At 35.0% G+C, this 25,334-nt stretch overlaps 1 protein-coding gene across 1 annotated transcript; it reads left to right on the forward strand.

The window, feature by feature from the left end:
* Window positions 1-4,269: 4,269 nt before the first annotated feature.
* On the forward strand, window positions 4,270-25,102 carry LOC148938587 (uncharacterized; the record flags this gene model as incomplete). Its single annotated transcript, XM_089107680.1, has 6 exons — window positions 4,270-4,324; window positions 7,180-7,302; window positions 13,868-14,011; window positions 17,605-17,733; window positions 20,965-21,075; window positions 24,862-25,102. Coding segments are annotated over exons 1-6 (803 nt in total), but the record flags the coding sequence as incomplete, so codon positions are not given.
* Between the last annotated feature and the right edge of the window lie 232 nt (window positions 25,103-25,334).

The raw sequence follows: 25,334 nt of genomic DNA on the forward strand, positions 1-25,334 counted from the left end.
TTTACAGATATACCGTTCTGAAAACGTGTATGCATATAATATTTTCTGATTTAGTTCAACGTCTCCCTCGACATTCTTTGGAAGTTTCATCTTAATACACATAGCTTTTTCTGAAATATTGTACATGTCCTTTCTTCTCGTGTTAAATTAAAAAAAAAATACATTTTTTTTCAGCGGAAAGTAATGAGCCACATTAAAACGGAGAGAAATTATTCCGTATACCCCCTCCTCAGTATCTCGCTCTTTTTGTTTTTAGCATTCTTTTATTTTAGCGCTCTTTTTGTCGCTAATTTTTTTTTAGCATTTTAAAAATCTTATTACTCTAATTAAACGATCTTGTGTTTCAGGAGTCGTTCTTAAAGAATTGGGACAAGAAGTCAAACTTTAGCGTAAAGAGCGAGGTATTAAGGAGGGCCTTCTCATACGCGGGGATAGTTTCCGCTCGTCTAAAGTTTTAGTGTTGTTCCTTACTTTCAGTTGACAAAATATGTTGTTTTTTAAGTTTGATATCTGATCGTTTTACAAGTAATACCGGGAAATACGGTTCTCCTCCATGGAAAATTTTCTCCTCCCGCGGAAAATTCCTCTATTGAAAGTTCTTGTCACGTAAAATTCCCCCGGATACTTCCATCCTCGCTGAAAATTACCCCCGGAAAGCTTCTTGCGAATGATATCACCTAAAAAATTCTCCTTAGAATACTTATATTTGAAAAAGAATCTTATTTCTTATCATTTTTCAAATCGTACCTGAAATACCCCCTCCGGAGAACAATTTCCCTGAAAATCCTATACACAACCCCCCCCCCCCCAATCCTCAAGTTAAAAGTTGCTCCCGCGGAAAATTGCCATATGGAAAATGTCCTACAGAGAATTTTTTCCGCTTAAAATACCCCCCTCCCCCGCAGAAAATCCTCCGGACATTTTCAACCTTGCTGAAAAATTCCCTCGGAAGATCTCCACATGTAAAATTGAGTCGGCAAAGAGAAAGCAGAAAAAAAAAATCATATACGAATTCTGGCAAATTCCCCGAGTGTGGAAGTTCGCCCCTGAAAACTTCACTTCCCACGCGGAAACTCCCCGTGGAAAATCCCCGCAGCCGTAAATCCCCCCCCCCAAAAAAAAATGTTCACGTGGTTCCCCGTAAAAAATACTAGGCTATATATAAACGAAGGGCAACTGTTATAACTTTCAGTCCTTTCCCCAGTGGGGGGTCATGATATCTCCAAACGCTAGTCATTGGACCTTTCAACTACGCTGAACGAAATGGCCATTCCAGATTTTAATCGGACGACTTTGGAGATAAAGGGGCGTGGGAGGGGGTCGAAGTGCTCTCTTATCTTTCTAGTCACTTGAAAAGGGCACCAGAACTTCTAATCTCTGTTTTAATGAGTCCTGTCTATATTATAGGAAAATTTGTTCAATACTATCACCCCTAAAAAAAATAAAAAAAAAAACATCTCTGTTATCTTTCTTCTGGCAAAAAAAAAACAAACAAAAAAAACAACACAAAATTATAATTTTTTTGAAGATAAAAAATTAAAAACATTGCAATAGGGTTCTTTGATATGCTGAATATGATGGTGCGATTTCATTAAGATTCCTTGGCCTTATTGGGGCACTTCCCTTTTTTTTTCGAAAATTATGCAAATTTTCTTAGGCTCGTAGTTTTTGACGGGTAATAATAAACTTAATGAATCTCGTATATTTAGAATCAACATAAAAATTCAATTCTTTTGATATATCTATTGATATCAAAGTTCCGTTTTTTCCAGTTTCACTTACTATTGAGCCGAGTCGCTCCTCACTAACAGTTCGTTATTACGAAATGTTTGATAAACGTATTTTTTAACAATTGATAATTTTCACTATTTACCGCCCTTCCCCTAGGGACTGTGGGTTAATGTCATCCCCGTAGGCATTCTATTTTAACTTTCGTCTATTTTAAGCAGTATGGCTGTCTCAAAATTTTTATCAAATGTTTTTGAAAATTACGGAGGGAGTGAAAGTCAGGTGAAAAATGGCAAGGTAAGTGGTCTTCTTGCCCTCCAATCACTTTGGACAGCATTCCTTGAAATTTTATCTCAATACCCTCAGTCGTGTCTGAAAATTTGCAGATACGCATTTTTGACAACCTGGATGCATATGTCTTGATTTAGTTTTAATTTTATCCTCATCTTTCTCTGGAAGTTTAAGCCTAGTACCCTTAGCCGTTACTCATATATTGCACAAGCCCCACTTTTCCATTATAAAATAAATGGGTACTTGTTAATCAAACGAAACACAGTCAAGAATTACGCTTAGGTTAGATATGAGAAAACCGGTTTCTTAGCTACAAATACAAGTAACAGAATAGATGGGAAATATATAATTGGGCTATACGTTTGCATATTAGGGGGGGGGGGGGGTAAAGTACAGTGGATCTGCATGCAAAATGTGTTAGCTACAATTATTCTGCATATTATTAAGTTATAATTGTTTTATATCTTCACACTGTCTAATGTATTACCAACAACCTCTCCCCCTAATGTGCAAATATATAGCCCAAATTATATGTTTCCCATCTATTCTGTCACTTGTCCTTATGGCTATGAAACCGGTTTTCTCAGATCTAACCTAATCGTAATTCTTGAGTGTGTTTCGTTTAATTAGCAAGTAGCCTACCAATAAATGTTAAGAAAATTGTCAATATGAATTATTTATAGCCCTTACTCCAGGGCCCTTAAGGATCATATAATCCTCTCAGATAATATCATTGGACCTTTCGTCCATTTTAAACTAAATAGATATCTCAAAATTTTGATTGAAAGTCATTGAAGGGGACAGCGCTCCAATTACAAAGAAGGGCAAAGTAAGGCTGGTTGTCCTTCAATCAATTTTGACTGTTAAAAATGGGACTAGAGCTTTTACTTTCCAATCGCATAAGCCCCCTCCGAAGTTTCTATGACCACCCATTCCATATGAAGTGGATGGGGGGGGGGGTGTAATAAATAAAACATTGAAGTTTTATGGCACTTCACTATAGGATACGCTAGAGTGTTTCCCCTGAAAACTAATATTTAAACTTTTGCCAATTTACGTTATTTACATTCCTTCATTTCCCTGTCTCCAGGGCCTTTGGGAGTCATGTCATCCACAATGGCATATTTATTGGACTATTTTAAAGAAAATGGTTGTCTCGAAATTTTGTTCAAATGTGTTCGGAGGTTATGGGGGGGGGGGGGGTTGTTAGAAAAGAAGAGCAAGGAAGGGGGGGTGGTTGCCATTTGGTCGTTTTTGACTTTTAAAAACGACAGCCCTTCGGAAGTTTCTAGGACCACCTCTTCCACAATAAGTGGCTATGGAGAAAAATAATAATTAAAGAAAAACTAAATAATAAATTGAAGGCTTATGGCTCTTCACTACCGACAACGCAAGAGCGTTGCCTCTTATAACATTCAGTCATTTTTATTCAATACTCTTTGGCATCTACATCTAATAAATATTCTTTACAACCAAGTGCAAAAGACTTGGTGAGTGAGATTCCTGGCATAAAAAAATGACATAAAAAATAAGGCTTAAATGATAAATTAAGGTTTTGATGTCAGAATATAGCTCTTGGGAAGAGAAATAAAACTGAAATGTGTGTATTATACTGAAATCTGTATGCTATAAGACAAAGGGGAGCCTTCTAATGGTCATCATCTGTTGATAATGCACGAGTGAGCAGTCTCCTAATCCAATTAACTTCTAGTCCAAAGAATAAAGAAAATTGATGTAGAAGATACATTTTTTACGGTTGTATTATGTTTTTTTTTTATGGTTGTATAAAATTTATAAGTGACTCAGGAGCTCTAATGCTAAAATATCCAGAACCTTACAAACTGGGACTGATTGACTTGGCCTCTGAGTGGCTCAAATAAAATCATGCACATGGTCCATGCACTTACGATAGTGGAGGATGTTTGAATGAACGCACATAGAGTCAAATTATAAGGGAAGCACAAGAAACTAAGTGGAAAACACAGTGGATTTAAAGATTTTGGGGTGGGTGGGCGTGCCTTTCCGTTCGTATCTGGTATGCCGTCTCAAATATTAGCTGCATTTGTTTTCACCATTCGTCGTTCTTAGTACTAAACTAAAAAGATTTTCTTGGTTTTACTCTTAAATTGCGTTTTATTTTGCCGTTCTAAGAACTTCGTTTTAACTGAAAAAACGGCTTATAAGAGCTTTCCTTAGCCAGATAAAATTTCAAAGTCACAGATAAAATTTCAATCAACCAGCACAACAAAAATGGAAGATATACTTGTAAATGTAGCAAAACAAGCAATAGAGTTACTAGAGGAAAGTGACTGTTGAGTGACTGTTGCACCGTTCTATAGAGTGCAAATGGGCACTCCTGCTTTTGAATGCTTATGAATGGGCATAGACATTAGATTAGTTGAAATGGGGGTGCAATCCTAGATAGTGGACTCTACATAGGGACCCATGTTAAGAAAATATTTTTTACTCCATAATATGGACAATACTCATTGTTGTGGCACTTAGCCTAACGCTTAATAAGCTAAATTTCCTTTCTAAATTTTAAACTCAAGACGTATAAAAAACTGAATATATTCCTAAGGGTATTGAAACCTGGGGTTATCTGGAGTTCGTTAGCATTAGTTGTAATCTAAGATATCTAGAAATTCCTCCCATGATGTTTCCAAGTGACCCCTAAGGAATTTTTGTAAGTTTGGAAAGCAATTTATCCCAAAAATGCTTCCAGAACTTTCTGAAGATTTCAAAACTGTGCCACATATATGAAAAACAAATCACTACCATTTTTTAGATGAAAGACCCCATCAACCAAATCTACAAAATTCAATATCAATAAACTTGTTTTCTGTCTTGTTTTTTTTATTTTAAAACTTGGCGCCCAAAAGTAAAACTAAAGAACGTTCTAAGAACGAAGAACGACATTTCATAGAACGGCGAAAACGAACGGCTTAATTGTAAAACCGAGGATTTGATTTCCATAGAACGACAAAAAGAACGCAGCTATTGTCATGTTGAGAAGAGGAAAATAGCTTGCCAATTTGGATTAAACCAGGAGGTAAACCATGTACTGTCATTATGCCCTGGAGTTAGAATTTTTGTGGTAACAAACTGTAAGTAAGGAGCGACTCGTGCTAATAGTAAACGAAACTTATAAAAAAGCTTTGATTACGATAAATATATCAAACTGATCTGTTTTTTGCCGGGATTCAAAATGAGTGAAATTCGTTAAGTTTAAGGTTACCCACCAAAAGTAACAAACCCGAGAAAAATTGTGCAATTTAAGTAAAAAGGGGTGAAACAGCTCATAAACGGGTGGTGTCTTAATGATAATTACAGCATCATATTCATCAACATGTCTAAGAACTCTACTCAGGGATAGCCAATTGATTAAGGGGATTACATGAAATTCTATTTTGGTTTCAGAGGTCATGCTACCACATGGTGCCGTGTTCGTCTCCAAATTTCCGTACTGTCCTTACATAATGAAGCGCTTTATGTATAATGTATTTACAGTGTTACTAACGGTTTTACAGTAATACATTACTGCACACCTGCTATCAGAGGAAGGTGAAAGGTCATTTAATATTTTTGGAGGAGGGGTGCACAAACCCTCAAAGGTGCATTTTTAAAGCCATATTTTGCCAATTTTTGCGAGGGGATTTTCCGATCAATGCGGAGAGGGGATTCAACCTATGGTAATTTATCATTAGGAATAGTGTATTGTACTACATTATATAATATGGATGCTATTGGTAAACGGGTTTATTGTTATTACCGACGTAAAAAAAATTAGTGCAACGGTGTTAGTGCCAGGGGTAACTCCTTTCAGGGTGCCATGGAGCCATGGGCGTACATAGCTTCTTCTCTAGGGGGGGGGTGATTCTTTGATGAAGGATGGGGGGCTGAAGTTATATTGGCAGTTCACAAAACCTTACATTGCCAGCAAGTTCTATCATACATATGAAATCTTTATTAATGAGTAATCGCCAAAAATCATAAATCATCGATAAGCTTCAGCATTAATCAATTCTCTTGGATTAGAGCTAAATCTTTCCAAGACATTATGCATAATTCGTTTTGTTTGACATTTATTCTATCATTCCAGCTGTTTATTTCCAGCTTTTTCAACCATCTACCTTTTATCAACCGTTTTTTAAACCATCTACCTTTTTTTTTAAAACTCTCCCTTGGAAATTTGAAGTTCTAGGGGGGGGGAGGCATCGGCCCCCTCTTTCACCCCTTCCGTACGCCCATGCATGGAGCACATTAAAAACTCTAGAGAATTATTGCCTAGTCTTTATATAAGGCTATTTGTATTGATATATTGTTCGTTTATTATTTTTTTTATCAATTTGTTTCTTCCCGATGCCTCCTTTTTGTAATATATATCATATCACTAGCTTAAATGCACCAATGCCGAAGAGTGGGGGTGATTAGAGCTCTTCTGTCAGCTGAATCAAACGCTTGCTTATAATCTATAAAACTGAGGATTAAAGGTATCGATGACTCAGGTACTTCTCAATTATCAACCTAAGAGTGAAAATCTGGTCTGACACATCCTCTACGTTTCCTAAAATCGCCCTGTTCTTTTCTTAAAACTTTATCTACAGCAAAGTCTATTAAGTATCATCACGCTAAGTAATTTGTTACCCGCAGAAACCAGGCTAATGCCTGGCATGGCAAGTTCATTTAAGATAAATTAAGAAATAATTGTAGTTTATCTTAAATCTTCATCGTCATTACGTTGCCGGTTCTATTATTCTGAATATGTGTCCAGCCAGAATGATTTTTAACATATTTCTTATAACGTATTTTTAGACGAAGAGGATGCAGATTGAATTTCAACTTCAGTAGTTCTATTCAAAGAAAGCGCAAATAGAAAACAAATAAAATTTTAGGTCATTCATAGCTTCGCGTTAGTCCCAATGAAAGAAACAAAATAAAGTATAAACAAATTAATTATTGCCAATTTATACAAAATTTATAACACACTACACATGCCTCTTGAGTTGGAGAATTTCAACGGAAGGGATTAGTTTCCAATCAGAAGCTATAAATTACCAATTACTTAGTTATACTTATTTTTGTATGTTTTATATTTGTTGTATTTTACTAATAATCTGATTATAGTCACAAAATAATTAAATTATATTATTATTTTAGGTGTTCTTGTCTGTGACAAAGATCAATTCGCTTGTAAAGATGGCTTGAAATGTATACCACTGAGATGGCGTTGTGATCTGTCTCCAGACTGTGCTGATGGTTCTGATGAGCCACAGGATTGTAGTAAGTGCCATCTTTTACGTCTCTTTGCGAAGTTTGCTTGTTTTCTTTTAAGAATACGTTTAGCCGAAGCCTTTCCTGGTTTTTAAGAACAAGCAAGAGTATTCCCCCTCCCCCCAGAGGCGTCCCGAGGGGGGGGGGCGCCGCCCCCTCAAAGTTGTTGGCTGTGGGACTTGTTTCTTTTTTGGCATTTTTCAAAATAGGACCCACATTAGGACAATTTTTTTTGTATGCATACAATTAGGCATAAATACGGTAGCGATTCGGCAAAATTTACAAAAATCGCCCCCCTAATAAAATTAGCCCTGCCCCCCCTCCTATAGGTTATTATTGTAGTGCTCCTATGACTGCTTCGTAATGTTCTTAGATGTAAGTGAAAAGACAGTTTGGTATGATTTAGGTTTAAGATTTATTTACGTTCGCTATTTTTATAACTTCTGATTTTGCTTCTCCTTAAACTCACAATACTAATTTACTCATTAGTTATTTTTTCCGCATAATAATTAAATTGCCAAAGCTGTGTGACAAAGGAAAAAAAGTAGAATGAAAAGGAAAATCAAAGTAGAAAGTAAAAGGAAAAAGTAGAATGAAGTAATAATAAAGTTAATTACATACTAAAATGTAGTAAATTGACAAGATAAATATTAAAAAAAAATTAAATGATTTTGGATAACATATCCCCCTCTCGCGTTTTTGTAGAAGTGTTCCTGTAAAGTTTTTTTTTCAATTTTAAGATTTCTTTATGTCTGCTATTTGTAATTTCATTCCTGATTTTGATTCTCCTAATTTAATAATAATACTTTAAAGATTTGAGTAATAACTAAATAAATGTGAAAAAAAAGCAATAAATAAGTAATAGCATACCAAAATGCACTAAATTGCTAAATTAAATATCTAAAAAACAAAAACAAAAAAAAACAAAGATAGTCTGCTAAAGGAATAAAAGCAATTGGTAGCACATGAGGTACATTAAACCTAATTTAATGCTTTTTATATTTAAAGGCAGACCAGGAGACGGCTAACTGGAAATCTAAACGGAATGAGGGGAGTTCTCTTACTTCTAAGATAAATTGATCATTTTGGAGTCCATGCTGACAACGTTTGAATATTTTTATTGTTTCCCAGAAAAATAAGTCGTTTTTAAAATAAAAGGACCTTATGTTTCTCTGTCGATTAGAGAGCGTATCCCCCCTCCTTAAAAAGTAAGTATTGAGGATCCATTCTATTAAATCGACAGTTTTTGGTTCCTGAATAGAGATAATTTTCATTCAAGAAAAAGAAAGAAAATGAAAACCTGATATTTTCGAGGTTTAACCTAAATATCGACCGAGTGTCGAGCGTAGCCAGCAAATAATATGAAGAAATTGGGGCTATTGCAAAGGAATAATGCTAAGAAAACAATTCTCACTTCATAATCTGCAGAAAAATCGCAGCTTATACGTTTTCAAGGCGCTTCCACTATACCTTATCACCCTCCTCCTAGTGTTCAAATATATAGCCCAAATTTTATATTTTTGTGCATTTTGCCATGCGTCACTCCAGTTTCAACCCCTGTACCCATGAATTGAATCAGTGCTGACGAAATCAAGAAACGGAGAACCGTATGGGAAACATGTAATTTGGGCTATATATTTACACATTGGGGAGAGGGCAGATTATAGTGGAAGTGCTTTTAACTACAATTTTTTTGCATATTATGAAGTAAGAATTGTTTTCTTAGCATGCTCCTTTTCAACAGCCCCAATTGTAGGCTAATACCGAAAAGTTGTCTCTAGTTATAAGCATTAATAGGAAAATTTGCATAACCAATGACAAAGAAGAGAGATTGATAGAAGAAGAATAGAAAGAAAGAAACAGGAAAGAAGTAAAAAGAACTACAAGTCTAGTATCGTATCCGGTCTACGATGACGGTTTTTCAAAGGAATTTGACATTTGATTATAGATTCGAGCCATACATACCTGTAGCACAAGAGTTAGTACAATCATGAATAACCATGCAACCATAAATAATTTTTGATACCACAATGTATCAGAATGTAACAATGGATTAATGTAACAGTCGGTTAAAAACGAGAAAACAATCATTTGAACCAGAATAGGGCAAATAGGGCGGGCTGCGCCTCTACACAAGAATTGCTCCAGCCTCTAAATGAAAAGTTTGATGTAGCGTCGATAACTGTTTTCTACAAGTACATGAATTTGCCTCCCTCAGACGAGCTCTCTCGAATTGTGCCCCCCTTTGTCCACCCGAGAAGGCAGACACGAAGGCATACAACTCGGTCCAATTATCTAAAGGAGGATACGCTGAAAACCGAGTGCTTGAGGAACAGTTTTCTCCGGCGCTGCACTTCTATCTGGAACGATCTTCCTGGGGATATTATCCCTGCAAATCCCTCTGTTGACACCTTCAAAAGAAGGTTCAATAGATATTTATAACCTCGATGGCCATTTAAAGAGGTAAATTAATAGCGGCATATCAGATACTTTGAAGTACCTGGCGTCGTGAATATTGTAATAAAAAAAATCAAAAAAAAAGACAAAGAGTCCTTTCAGAATTAATGGTGAAAAGACAACTTAATGGTAACTTTAATTTTGCAGTTACCATGCAGACAACTGCATGGTGGAATTAAACTTTGAGATGAGAATTAATTTTGTCTAAAGTTTTGCTAAATGCTAACCTTTGATGAGTTTCTGGAGTACCAGAATTCTATATTAGGTTGGGAAATATCTGGCTATAAAAACTACGAAAGATCAGAATTAAGGAGAGCATCGTAAACGAGACTGTAACAAGTTTCCCTGGTATCTCAACTAAGGGTAACATTTGGGAAAATACAATAATTAATTTCAGTTCCCCCCCTCAAAACTTAGGTTAAACCTTTAACATGAGCAAGAATGTCAACTGCCCTTCAAAGAAAACTAGAATATGATATTGACGGAATTGACTACAAAACGTCAGGTGTCGACACCCTTATTTGAGTTCTAGGACTATGTAAGTATGTGTGAGTGTATCAGAGGTTGCTCTTAGGACGCAATCAAGTCAGGATATTGCCACTCTCATTTTACATAAGTAGGGTCATTGAATGAAAAATGTAAATACCCATTGTTATGTTTGGGATTTCTATAGATAGAAAAAATAAAGGCTTAAAGACTTTTGAAAATTAAAATGTCCAGGAAAGGCAGGTTTACGATTATCTTCTAGAAAATCTTTGTGAAACGACAAGATAATCTTTGCTGACGTGTCTCCATGGTCCTATACAGAAATAACGTCATCGGCAAACCGACTCCAGAAACGATGTTCCAGATTAAAAGTGCTCAAAGCAGAGATTTCAATCAAATCCATATCAAAAGCGATCAAAAAAGTGAAAAGCTAGTACTCATTGAAGGTCCATAGTTTGGTTGAAAAATAGCTTTTTTGTGGACATTATACGAATAAATTACCCCAAATAGGGCAATAATGTTGAGCCCCATTTACGATGCTCTCCTTAATTCTGATCTTTCGTAGTTTTTATAGTCACATATTTCCCAACCTAATATAGAATTCTTGTACTACCGAAACTCATCAAAGGTTAGAAAAGGCATAATAGCATCGTTACCCACCGTTTTGTTATCAATTTCATTGATGCTCTCTTCTAATCATCTTTTAAGGTCAAATTCGCATGTTTGCCCTATTAAAGGTCTCACGCAAGTTTTCAGTGGGACAATTGCAACTAAGAAGCAAATCGACCAAAAAGGCGTCCTTAATAGAGATATTAGGGAAATGTGTCTCAGCGCTTACAGCGCTCTTATTAATTCTGATCTTTCCTATTCACATTATCAGATGTCGCAATCTAATGAAAATTTTGATACGACCAAACCCGTTCAAAGATTAGTATTCAGAAAACCTTCAGACAAAATAAAGTCTCAATTAAAAATTTAATTCTTCCATTCAACATCGGGGTTTCTTGTTCAGTTGTCTTCACTGCTACTTCACAGTAGCAGTGAAGTAGCAGTGAAGTAAACCTCTTCCAGAGGGAAAGAGGTTTTCCCTCTTTTGTTTCATATTGTTTTGGTTTGTCTTTTCTCCCCGTACTCCTCGTTGTCCTGATTTGAAATGTAACCACGTTTTGCTAACATGTAATAAATTAAAGAAATGTAATACATAAGAATTTTGTTATAGGTTCGCATCAATCTTGAAAAAGTTAAAACGCCTATTTATGTATTGAGATACTTTGAGCTCATCTATAGCTTCTAATTGAGCAGTGCTGGGGCCTGGTGTAAATTTTTTTGTCGCTAGAAAATAAGAAGAAGAAAAATATTGGTAGACCAAATCCGTAAAAGTGTACGCTATTGTACAAAACTAAATTTTTTTGTTAATATTTTCTATTAATATATTCTCTTTCTCGTAAGTACTTGTTTTGCTTAGAGAAAATCTTCATTTTTATATTTTCTCTTTGGACAAGAAGCACTGTTGAATATTGATATATCCTACGTGCTTGTTACATTTCTCTGTAGCCTGAGTCTTTTGAACTTGAAATGAAATTTCCAATTTATCTTGTTACCTTGGAAACTCCCCGGGGAACTCTTAGCCTCCTCTGCTTAAATTTCATCCAGCCTTCTCTGGGAAAGGTCATTCATCTGAAATAGATCTTGTAAATGTATTCTGACACTGAACATTATCAGAAAAGTTGATATTAGAGCAATAGAACTAAACCATACCTGCTATTATGAAATAACTGGTTTAATTTTCGTCTAAGGATCTGATTGGGGGAAGGGCAAGTCAGGCAATGCTCTCCTTTTATGGTTTAAATTGTGTTTATTAATTCATAATCATATCTAAAATGTTTATTGTTCTGTTAGACCTCATCTACCCGGAAGTTCCACGCATAGGCAAAATTCAATCCAACATGTGCCTCAAGGCTACTAAACAATCTTTGTGCCTTTTGGTTACTAGTATTTCAAACAAGTTAACTAGTTCATGTAAGAAAACTAACAGTTTGAATTTGTTAGTTGTGTATTCTAAGAAGGTAAATTTTGTGTTTTTCTCTTCTATCTGACAAATGATATGGAGTTTAACTCATGAATGTGATGAAAAATACTTGGTTCTGCTGTGTTGTGGTATCGATGCTTTGAAGACTGTCAAGAATATACTTGTTATTTTTTTTTATTCTAATGAAAATCTATGTGGAACACAACAATTACAAAATTGGACTTGGTTCACTTTCATACTGAGTCGTCCTCATTACATTTCTAAATAATTGGTAAAATAAAATCGTGTGCCTCAAAGTAACTAAACAATCTTTGTGCCTTTTCATTGCTGATATTCCAAAAAGTGAACTAGTGCATTTATCAAAAATAACTATTGAATTCTGCTTATAGTTGTTACGTATATGTTATAATTGTTATTTGTGTATATTGTATTTTTGTCTTTAATCTGGCAAAGTTTCGCATATACTGTATAGTTAGAGCAGTCGCTGCTAGAGCCCTTCCTCTTCCGCCAGGGGATGATGACGCCTTGCCACTAGTTTTTGAGAATGTTCTCAGTTTGCCAGATTATGGAGAACAGGGTGCGCAGATAAGGGACCATTGCAGACTCTGCTTATTTTTGCAGCTCCACGCTTTGGTCATATATATCAGCAGCTTTATTATTCTTCAGCCGTTTTATAGTATTTTGAGGGGCTAAAAACTCGTCTGGAGGAGCACCTGCTTCAGGTCTTTGACAGCTAGGTTGGATGCGACTATTATCCCCAAAGAGTCTTACCTTCTCTCGTTGCTCCATGACCTGGAATATTTCATTGGCTTCACCAAACTTTCTTCGGAAAACTCTTCTTGCTCAGTACTAGCTGAGTTGCTGCGCTGGTTTTCGTCTTAAAACGCTTAATGGCGGCTTCGCTGCTCCTAAGGGCCAAGGAGCCCGAAGTGATTTGATGTCTTGACGCCAAAAATCAGATGATTATTTGGCTTCTTTGATTTTCCAACTTCTGCAAAGACTTTTTTATTTCCCATCGGATACTTTTACGTTGAAAATTGGTGCTTGCGATGACAAGACAATGAGATCGGTTTAGATCAAATAGGTGAATCTGGGGGGGGGGGGTATTGTCACATGGCATAGGGGCAGAGCTGACTAGAATTTTTCCTTGGATGCAAAATTGGAATCATTTTTCGAGTGATCTTTCCATGCTTTTGTTAAAACTTCATTAGTCTATCAGATAGAGCTTCGTCCAGGAATAAGACTTTGAAAGTGGGCGATGTGCTAAGTAGCTCTTGCAAAATAGTGCTTATTTTCAGGTGAAGAGTCGTTATCTCAGCCAACCCTAGGCCTAGGATCTGACTAGAGCTAGGCAACGTCGGTACCGAGATTCCCTGGGGTGAGCTCCTCCTGCCATATAAAGTTGTGGCCACCCTGGTCCGAGTGTTTAATTTGGGAAAACCCCCTTATCCAAAGGTACATGGTCAGCAGACAGATTCTGCCTGAAAAATTTCAATCACTTTCAAATGTTTGATGTAAGCAAATGGTCAATATATTTTGGTAAAATAATATGATGTTTTTTCAATTTTTGGTACTATTATTAATGAACAAATTCAATTGCAGAACCAAAAAAGTGCCCACCGCGAAGTTTCCAATGTCCATTTACTAAAAAGTGCATATCCAAATACTGGGTTTGCGATGGGGAACCTGACTGTGGCCAGATGCAAAATGGTACAATTGACAATGGGGACGAAGACCCAAAAAGATGTAAGATTTGTTCAGTTTCTGAAACATTCTGTAGATTGTGAGTAAAGCTGAAATTACGGGTAGCAATGAAAATACAGGAGAATAGAAATCTGGCATTTAAAACTGAATGTTTTTACTCAGTACATTAGCTTTAAGCAATGATGAGCCACAGTAACTGCCAAAATCTAAAGTAGCAAGTGCTACTTTAATGTCAACATATCTCATTATTTTCGCCATTCCCAGGTTACTCTGAATCTTCCCGAAAGTGTCCATAACATCCGTCCAATCACTAGTCGGATAACAATTACGTGACGTGAAGACTGAGCAGAAAGTGGGGTTCTCTGAAATCTCCCTGAAAATTAACGTCCTGCATTTCGAATTAACTTGTCTGTATTTGCGGATGTCGATCTTTGGAGAGTTCTTGCAGAAAAAATTTAAAAGATTTTCCCTTTCATTTCCTGAGGTTTCTCTAAATTTCTATGAATGAAACAGAGTCTCCCCAAAAATCAACGTTTTGTATTTCGCGTTAATTTTTGCTCATTTATGGATCCTGATATCCGGGGGGATTTTGAGAAAAATAATATATGGGAAAAATTGGGGATAACAGAAGAAATGATACGTTAAGGGGTTCCCCACTAATTTTCTGTGGCTTCCCTGAATTTCCCCGAAGAAAGATGTAGTTCTCCAAACCTCCCCCAAAATTAACGGTTTGTATTTCGCGTGAACGTTGCGCATTTTCGGATGCTGATTTTCTGCGACATTTTGCTTAAAATTAAATTTCCAATTAGAGAACATTTGGAGAAACCTCAAAAATTCAGGGGATAACAGAAGTATTGACTAAAGGAAATTAAAAATTAAATCAAGTAAAAATAAAAACAGAAGTAAGTAAAGTAAAAATTAAGTAAATAACACATATTAAGTAATGAAATATCAAGCAATAAATCATTGGTTTAAATGAAGGATAAAATACTGCAAAAAGCAAACACGACATCTTTAGACTGCCAAAATGGATTGTTCTTCTAGTAAGTCTCTGCTTCTTACCAAACAAAATTTTTGCTACGCGCCTTTCTGCAAGAGCAGAACCCATGAAAAAACTCGATTTTTAAAGAAATTTAGGCTTTTTATTAGAAAATATGTACCAAGCATAGTGACAGTGAAATCAGATTCTTTGAATTAGTTAAGTGAACCCAGTTATGTATATTTTAAATAATTAAGAAAAATTAAGAATTTAATTTTTTTTATGAGAAAGGCCTGCATATGTAGTTAGTCAGTGTTTTGTAGTTGTTGGTGCTAATTAAAAAAAAAAAATCAACCACAATAAGCCAAAAACATATGTTCCGCCGAACACCTTAAGAACACGGCGCTTTTCTTTGAAATTGTATTTTGAGAATCAGCAGATTGTTAATATTTGAATTTTTACGAAAGAAATTTAACTAACTTGTTTTTCTGATTTATTTTTACGGTTCCATGTGGCAACACTGACAAAAATGTGATACCACCCTGAAAGCTTCATGATTTACAAAAACAACCAAAAGCAAAATCTTAGAAAATCGCGGTTTTCAGGTACTAATGACCAAAAATGGGCCCAGAGAGGAGAAGAATAAAAATGTTTTTGCTTTGATGTTCATGGCATTTAAGAAATAAAAGAAGTAAGTATTCCTCTTTGATTAAGAGTCATGTGCCTTCAGCGCATATTACGTACTTTTTCCCTCTTCCAATGTATATGGGAGGGTGCTCGTTTTATCGGAAATTGAGATTTCTAAGGCTAATTAAAGAGTAAAAAGTGATCAATGGGCAAATACCCTACCTTTTGCACTCTCTTTTTCTACCCGGGCCCCATAATCCTTAAGAAATCTAATCAAAGTCTGTAGACGGCCATTTTATCAAGAATAATGGGAAGGACAAAAGTGTCTTAGTCCCCTGTATTTGTTCCCTCCTAAATATTTTATCTACCCCTATAGATTTTAAGATTATTTTTTTTCGGTATTTTCATTGAAAAAAAAAACCGACGAAAAAGAAAAATTCCATTTTCCTCAGATCTTGAAACATACCTCCCCCCCCCACCGCCTCATATACGTGTGAATTGGTGCTTCAGCCTGGATATTAATATTTATATTTGTAAACTTACGTAACTTGCTTGACAACAGTCAATATTGTTTAGAATCTTGATTGAATCCTATGGTCAAATTAGCTTGGGCTTGGTCAAATTGGCTTCTAAAACAGCATTTAGTACCTGATGGTCAAAGGTTTTGTTGATTTTTCTGTATCAATTGGTATTACGATTTTCTTATTACAATTTACAATATATATTTTCTATATATATTGTTATTACACAGTCTTATCTGCATGAGCGTACAAAGTGAATAAAATTGTCATCTCAAATTTGTTGTCGAGTGTCTTATGGCTTAGGAGGAGGAGAGGGGTAACAGAATTAAGTGGTGGACCTCCAATCACTTTTGATTCTGAAGAAGGGCATTAGAAATTTCTAGGCGTTACAAGTTTTTTATTGAATAAGCCCCTTCAAAGTTCCTATGGCCACCCCAGTAATACGAAGTGACCGGGTGGAAAACAACCAACAAATAAACAATACATTGAAGGTGTATGGCTCTTTACTTAAGCTGCTTTAAAGCTCAACCTCCGATTTATGCTTTCATTAACTTGAATTGTTCTCTTTATTTGGCACTGTGCTACCGTTTTTGCTCTTTTTTTTTATCACCGTGTTGAATTTTTAGACTTCTTAATCAAACATTTGTCTTGAGCTATTTTCTGAATGCTGTGTTGATTTTGCTGTATTTTGTTCATGTTTGGCAATTATATGCCCAGCATCTATGAAAATTATGATGAAGCAAGCTAGCAGTTCTTTCCTTTTTCGGATGCATTTTTAATGAAATTCTGTATCTCCCGCTGAGCTATTATTCATTTTGTTTTCAACTATAAATTTTCTATTGTCCTACTTGAATTCGCCTTCTAATGTCTTATTTATATTTATGTTTTTTTTTCATCATTTACCAAGGATTGAAAATCCCCAGTTCGTTTATTTATAGCCTATGAAGTGAACTATTTTACTTTTCAAATTTTCAACTAATTCACTTTTTCAGTTATTTTTCAATTTTACATAATTAGTATAATATTTTGATCCATGCAAAAACTAAAAAGATTGCATGATTTTCTCTATGGAGAAAATTGAAGTTTTTCATAAAGAACGAAAATCAGATTAGGAATTAGAATACAGTGAAAATTTTGCCGAAGAATAAACTATAAAAACACCTATGCAAAAGAGGTGTTTCAGTTAAGAGGTTACATAATCTTAATTTATGTAATTTGTAAGTGTCCGTAACATCCACTCAATCACTAGTCGGAAAACAATTACATGATGTTATGAAAATGGGTAACTGTGCCAAGTATTTTCCTAGTACTTTTACAATCAGAGTTAGTGTTTTTTCAGATACTCACAAGAGAGTATGCGCTTTTTTAACCTGAAGCAAGCGAGTATTTTTCATTATAAAGGTTTCTGTCTTCATATTATTTACGAAACTGTTTATAATTTATTAATATTTTTCTTTTATTTACCACTATGTGATTTATTCTTACTAATAATTTCAATACTTTACTAGGTCAGCATTTGAACATGTGCACCAAAAACCAGTTCCGATGTTTAAATGTAACAGGATGTGTTCCACTTGAGCTGGTGTGTAATGATGCACCAGATTGTGTTGATGGTTCCGATGAAGGAGACTTTTGCAGTAAGTAGCCATTGACAACTATTAAAAGATTTGGGTTTTGTACAGGATGAAGCAAAAGCTCCGATATGGCTCTTTTTTCTAGACATTCACAACAAAGTTTTAACTAAGCATTTCCTCTATTTTATGCTTATGCTTGTATCTTTATGCTATTGCTTACTATAAGACATTAAATCTGATATTTCGAACACGTTTATATTGTATACTGACTTTTACAGTCATTTGAGTTGTTCAGAGTAGTGGCACTACTGAAGGAGGGGGAGGGGGGCGTTGACTCCAAAATTGTTTTTGCTCCCTCTCCCCATTTGATTTTTAAAAATACCCCTTTTTGATGTTTTAAATTAATTTGGCTTTTTTGTTATTTTCAAACAAAAAGCCGAAACCCCCCCCCCCGGGATTTTGCAAAATATAAATCCCCTCCCCTACCGCTGTAATTTCTATGACGATATCAAAATATGTTTCAAAGTTTTCTCTTTTATAGCCTTAATAAATCTAAAATTTATAGTATATATTAAACTGTCACTTCATAATTTTTTTTTCAGTAATCTTGGTTTTTATGGTGATTTCTTCCTTGATCTTATTAGAAAAAATTGTTTCATTGAATTTCAATTTGGGTTCTGATCTTTAGAAGGTGTAAGGGGGAGGGGAAAGGGGGGGGGGGTCAGCCCTACTCCTCATTGTGGTAATTTCTGCTCGTTTAAGGTTTGACTATGTATTTCTGTTCATCTTGGGTTTCATCTGTCTATAAATAGTGATTTAAACATACTAAATCTACAAAATATTATTGAAATGTTCCCTTGAAATATTAATTGACTTTATTTCCCTTGGTCTATTGAATGTGACTCTTTACTCTTCTTTGAGAAACTTGTTTTGTAGATTTTTTTTTAACTGATTCCAAGGAAATATCCATATGAGAGAACAAAGTAAATAAAGTTAGTTATACACTAAATTTTAAAAAGAGGGTAAAAAGTAGTATCGATCAAATTGGCGTTTTAGCAAAGCAGTTATGGAAAATCCTCTCTTGTAAGGTTGAGCTATTGTGGTTGAAGTAAGATAATAATGTGCCCCTTTTCTGACTTTTTGGTAAGTTTTAAAGCAAGAGACCTAGTTTTTCCCAGAATATAGTACAGATCTTGGCCTGGGCTTAGCTACTGAAAATTAAGGAATTTCTTAGTTCTGCCCTAGGATGGATGGATGATAGACTATCAACAAGTGAAATGACATCATTTTAATACATTTATTATTTTTATTTTTATCCATTATATATCCTTTTATACATTTCTGAAAAAGGGTTCATGCCAGCTTTGCCTCTCATTTAGACTATCTGTCTTGGCTTTTTCTCCAATTAGCCATGGCTTTATGGCAACTTGATTTTAATTCCAAATTTAACCGACTTTTTTCTATCTAAAGCACCAGGTTTAGAGTTTATACCAGCTTGGTATCAAGTGGGTGGAACGGATTTGACCTCAGACTCATAGCAGAGGGCACGTGACTAACCAAATGGACTTACCGTGACTAACCAAATTTTAATAAATTTGAAAAAAAAAATCAATTCATCAAAACTTTCTGTTAAATACTTTCGGGTATGTTTGTAGATGTTTCACAATTTAATTGGAAATATCATAACCGAAAATCAGATTCCTAGCTCACCTAAGTGTCCTTCTTGACGATTGAGAACGCGGTATTTTCGGTTATGTGACAGTTAAATACCTTATCTACTTCATGTGGAAAATTTCCTTTTGTTCGTCTCAAAATTAAGACAATGGCAAGATTACTTTGGAGGTCTTGAGACCTTGGATGTCTTTATTCTTTCCAGCAGAACATTTGGTAGAACTTTTTCTTTTGTCAGCTGAGAACTTTACGAGCACACGATCTCTTAGGCTGTAATTGCCTGTCTCATTTTCAGCTTTACTACTTACTTGCAGCGACCTGTCAGTGCCTTCGCCTGTCATCTGGTATAAGCTAGTTTCTGTTAAGTTTTAAATTCGTTTTTTTCTTTTCATGAAAAATTGTTTTTTTTATTTTAATTCTGATTGTTTTTAATTGGCGTAGTTAATTTGTGTTTGTGGTAGTGATGTTGGCTAATACTTTTCATGATAATTATTTATGTATATCAAGTATAAGATAATTATCAATTTTGTGTCTGTTTAAATGTTTTATTTATTTTCCTTCCAGTGAATTTCTTTCTAAATTGTTAAAGCTAGCACCGTATAACTTTTTGCGGAATTATCTTGCGACCATGAGATCAAAAATGAACTGTAACAATTCGCAAAATATCGACTAAACATAAAAAAAAAATAAAATAAAACTGCTGATAAGAAGCGTGTGGGGGCTAGAAGTCCCCCGCGGCAGGTAGTAGATAACAGAAGAAGTTTTGTGACCAAACCGTTTAGGAGTGATTGGGCGTTCTTGCCATAACTCGTAGGGCTTGGACAAGAGATCCGAATAAATGACAGAACACTAAAAGCCGACACCTACTTTCCTAGAAATCTTCGGAAAATTATTTAAATTTTCCTGTTTTGTCCTGGAGATAGAAATATTTATTTTTAATGCAACTTACATCATTAGCCACTGTTAATTTTATTTTTTCTATTAAATAGAGCGGAATTTATTTTGAAACGGTAGTCCCTAAAAATGTTCTAAAATACCTATTAAGAAATTGCTAAGTATCAGCTCAAAGGAAATATCCCTAGAGCAAGTTGACAGCTTTAGAATTCCCTGTGGTACTACCCGCTTTGATTCAAAACCTTGCCGACACAGGGGACGTAAAATTTCATCGTCTTTTCAATCAAATTTCATAGTCAAACCACAGATTCTCAATCGCTCTTGATGATGGCTTGTCTTCTGGGAGAATTTGCTAATGGACCCTTTGTCTTTGAGACGTTTGGCCGACACCAAGGCTTGCAAAAAGGTTTGAAGGTATTGAATCCCCTTCAAGTGTTCTCGGAAAATTTCTCTGAAAAGCGTGTAGTAATATTTATATAATGTTGTATATTATTATCTTATTATTATACTGTTCTATACTATATATATATATATATATGTATATATACATATATATATGCGTAAATTATTTATATATAAGTTTTCTGTATTGCGAAAGCTTCTTTGTCACTTTCTCTCTATTCTGTATTGATTATCGCTTTGCCCGCTAGCTTTATTATAGAATGAATTAAAAAGAAACATGTAACTTTTTAAAGATAGATATTTCAAGTTTTATTTACTTTTGTTAAGGCTCAAATTCTTGTGATGGTAACACTTGCGCCTATGGTTGCAAGCCAGGACCAGATGGATCATTGTGTTATTGTCCTCAAGGAAAAGAACCTAATGGAACTTCTTGCCAAGGTTTGTTCCTTTTTTTTCCTTTTTTTATTTTCTTTGTAATTGAAAAATTTACCCAAAGATTTTTTATTTGTAATCACTCAGTTAGATCGTTGTTTCTCAGCCTTTTTACTGTTGTGATCAGGGTTGCCACCAGGTCAAAAATAATATAACTGACATATTGAGAAAAAATCACTAGGTGAGAGAAAAAACGCTAAATTCAAATTTGGCTGCTTGTTTCTTAAAAGTGGTAGAAAAGGTGTAGCTATAGATAATCTAGGTCTTTAGAAATATCTTCGGGCAGTTCTTCCTGCCCAGAGGTATTCTACATGGGGACCAAAAGCACACATGATTTTTGCGGTAATCTTGCCATTCTAAAATTTATGTTCCGATGGTAACGATATTTTTTTATATTAAAATTAAACCCTTTCCTGAAGGAGAGAGATCCATGTTTTAATCCCCTCCCTTGAAATATGCAGTTGCATAAAATACACATTTCTCAATTTGTTTAATGTATTAAAATACGAAGAAACGATTACTTTTATTATTGTCGTCCCCCCCCCTTATTTAAAAAAAACGTTGAAAAAAATAATAATCAATGGGTTTCTTGTTTTTTTATTCGGGCGTTAAAAAAAAACGTATAAAAAAAAAAAAAGAAATTTGTTTTTATCCATTGTTACTACGTTTTCACAAGTCGGACAAACATTTCGGAGGGGGGGATCGAACCCACTACCCCCTAGATATGGCCTTGCCCTGAATGGTATTCTTTTCTTAATTGACTATTAGCCCTTGCTCAGGTTGGTAAACCGAGCTAATCTCATCAAACAACTTACAGAGAAAACTGTCTACTTATCGATGTTTGATTTGAAAACTCCTCAACGGGATTGTTATATTTTTTTTTTAATTTTGAGTACGGTGTTAGATATTTGCAAACATTTGATGGTTGTATTTTAATTTTTGTGGCAATTATGTTTCGGGACATTGTTGCTAACACCAAAATGAATAAACTTTTAGAGGTTTTGAGAGTTCAGGGTGCTAGAATAGGTTTGAAAATTAATCTTAAGACGACTAAGTCTCTAAGGCTAGGAATAAGTGAAGATTGAAAAGGTGACGTTGGGTAATGAAAAGATTGATCAGGTGGGCAGCGTCACTTACCTTGGTAGTATTATTAGTAAAGATGGTGGGAGCAGTGAAGATTTAAAAGTAGACTAGCCAAGACTTAGAGCTTTTTTTCACAGTTAACAAAAATTCCGAAAGTGGATGAAGGTTTACTAGATGTTTTCCAGAGAAATTGCGTAAGGATTGTTCGGGGTACCCGGCTGACTCACCGTATTTCAAACAATAGGCTGTAAGAAAACTGTGGTTCAATACCGCTCTCTAGGGCTATAATGGAAGAAAGGTCGAGATTGCTAGGGCACGTTGTGTGGGTGAAGGATGACAGATTGCCGAAGATTGTTCTTTTCGGCCCATCGTCTAGGGCTAAACGGAAAGCAGGTCGTCCTCATCTGGGTTAGGAGGAAGTTATAGAGAAAAAGTTAAAGGGGAGCTTCGTGGGAGGATGTAAAAAAGAGGCTTTGACAGATTGGGATGGAGGAGGAGCGTGTGTAGCCGTGTTGGCCTCAGGCAGCTTGGTGTTACGATGAGTTTTAATAGCAGTAGTAGTAGTTGCTAACAATTGAGACAGCGGAAACACTCTTTAAGTAAATTACTGCGAGTGTTTAGATAACTAAATCCGATTGTCTAGAGTAGGGATGTCCTATCGTTATTATGGTGGGCTGTATTGTCACTTGAAATAATGCAATGCGCCGCAGAGCCTATTAAATTTCAAGAAAAATGGGTACATGGAGAAACAATTAAAAGCCATTAATGCGGTGTATGGTGTACGAAGGCTTTTTAGGTGTGGCATAAATATCAAAGTTTTTTTAAATGCTAGTATTTGTCAATTTTCAGCAATTCTGCTAAAAAAATTCTACTTGGAGTGAGAATGACTAGCGAGCTGCACAAAAAATTATTAGTGTTTTTATAATTTTGTCATCAGGATGTTGCATGCAGGATGATTTGCAACAAGGGAGGTTGCAAATCTCTGGTCTAGAGCATTATATAGGTTGATCTAATTATGAGATATTTGAATAAACTGTCTATAGGAGATATTTGTTTATTCAAGTGCCAGTTTCGGCTGAATTGGTGTTTTCAAAATCTGCTTTTTTTGGATACCAGAAATAAACTTCTTTTATAGAACGACTATAACGCCACTTTCGTCCGAAGTTAAGAATTACAAAATTCTGTCATGTTCGATTTATTATTGAGTGTTAAAAATTTTGGCTTGCTCACTGGTTGGATTAATACTGATCATTATGCATAGCTTAGAATGTTATATCTTGTCAGATATCATGTTTAATGTGAAAATTAGATGACTTAAACAAAGAGATTGTTGGGACATCTATAATATATAAAAACTTGAAAAATATAGATGTCGCGAGTAAAGTTCAAGGATTTGGGCAATAATTTTGATTAGCAAAGTTTCATCAGACAAAACTGTAGGTTTTGTGATTGTTTTCAATCAGGGTTACCAATTTATGATTGCAAGAAGGGGAAATAGCAGGGGAAATTTAATGTGGCTTTTGGTATTTTCATTGGAAATTATGTCTTTCTGGTGTTTGTATTGAAACAAAAATCGCCCTCCTACATTCTTGTCAGTTGGTGCTACTGTGTGTAACCATAGAATCTATGCTATTCTTTTTTTTTTTAGTAAGAATTTTATTGTTAGATAAACAAATAAAAGATTTAGGACTTATTGTTTTTTTTTCTCCAGGAGTATAATTTTATTTACACATAATTTACAAAAAACAAACACCAAGGAACATTTCTGTTCGTTAGGCCAACTCCAACTTCCAACACATAATTCAATATAAATAAACAAAAACAAAACAATATCCCCCGCCGACGGGCTAACAAAAAAACACAACCCGAAATTCTATTATGGCACTACTAAAAAAAAAACAAAAAAAAACAAACAAACAAAAAATTAAACAAATTGATAAATATTATTATAAAAATCCCTCAATTTTCCCCGGAAACTACTTCGGTCATACTCACGCACAACCCCAATTGGTAAGTGACTCTAGGAGCTCGGCAAAACTTGCCGATCAGAGAACTGTGACCGGTTTGTTTCTCACTGCGGCCGCCGATCTGCTTTTGTATTTCTTGTATTATAAGTGTGAAGATTCGCACCAGTTATAAACATTCCATTAAAATTAAAAATAATATCAAATATTAACATCGATCGATAAAAAAGGAATATACCCGCAAGAGAAAGAATATTCAGTTTCAAATACACATTTCTCACTGAATCTCTCGGTCCATAATTTGCTAAAATCCTAATGGCAGAATTCTGCAAAGCTCTAAGTTGTTTCAGACGGGACTGAAAAGTTGAATACCATACCGAACAACAATATAAAAGGTAACAATGGACAAGTGAAAAATACAAAAGTCTAAGGACAATTTTCGGACAAATGTGCTTCAATTTCCTAATAATTCCAACATTACGGGCAATTTTAGATGTTATACAATTTATATGATCTGAAAAACTAAGCGTCTCGTCTCCAATAATGCCTAAATACCTAGTCGAATGTACTCTATTAATAAACGAATTCCCACACCTCAACTTATCTACCCAAGGATAATACTTTTTAGAACGAGCCAACCACAAAAAATTACACTTATTAAAATTTTTTTTCAGCTTATTCAACCTAGTCCACTTTTCAATCAAATTTATATCATGTTCGACTGCACGGAGCATCTCTTTTTCAGTTCTCGCGCATACCGTTAGATTAGTATCATCAGCAAATAAAACTAACGCTTTTACAGGGATCATATTTGGGTCTCCACTGTTTACTCAATCAACAATATTAGATAAAACTCCACATAGATCATTAATATATATAGCAAATAATAGTGGACCAAGGGGAGATCCCTGTGGGGCTCCAGACTCAACATCATATTCACATGTAGATTGTTTTCCATCATCCAAATATAATTTCCTATCACTTAGGTAAGACTTCAACAGATTCAAAGCTCTTCCTCTTATACCGGCATTGTCTAATTTACGCAATAGAATTTCCTGGTCCACAGAATCGAACGCTTTTAAAATATCTAAAAATACAGTTATGACTTTAAGATGTTTATCAAGGCCATCAATAACCAACGTTGTAAGAAACTGAACTGCATGCTCTGTAGAATGTTTCTTTCTGAAACCAAATTGGTTCTTAAAGAAAAATCATTTT

The sequence above is a fragment of the Artemia sp. Qi Xiang Cuo genome, unplaced genomic scaffold (assembly GCF_049724085.1).
Source record: "Artemia sp. Qi Xiang Cuo unplaced genomic scaffold, ASM4972408v1 HiC_scaffold_3097, whole genome shotgun sequence".
In the NCBI taxonomy this organism is placed as follows: Eukaryota; Metazoa; Arthropoda; class Branchiopoda; order Anostraca; family Artemiidae; genus Artemia; species Artemia sp. Qi Xiang Cuo.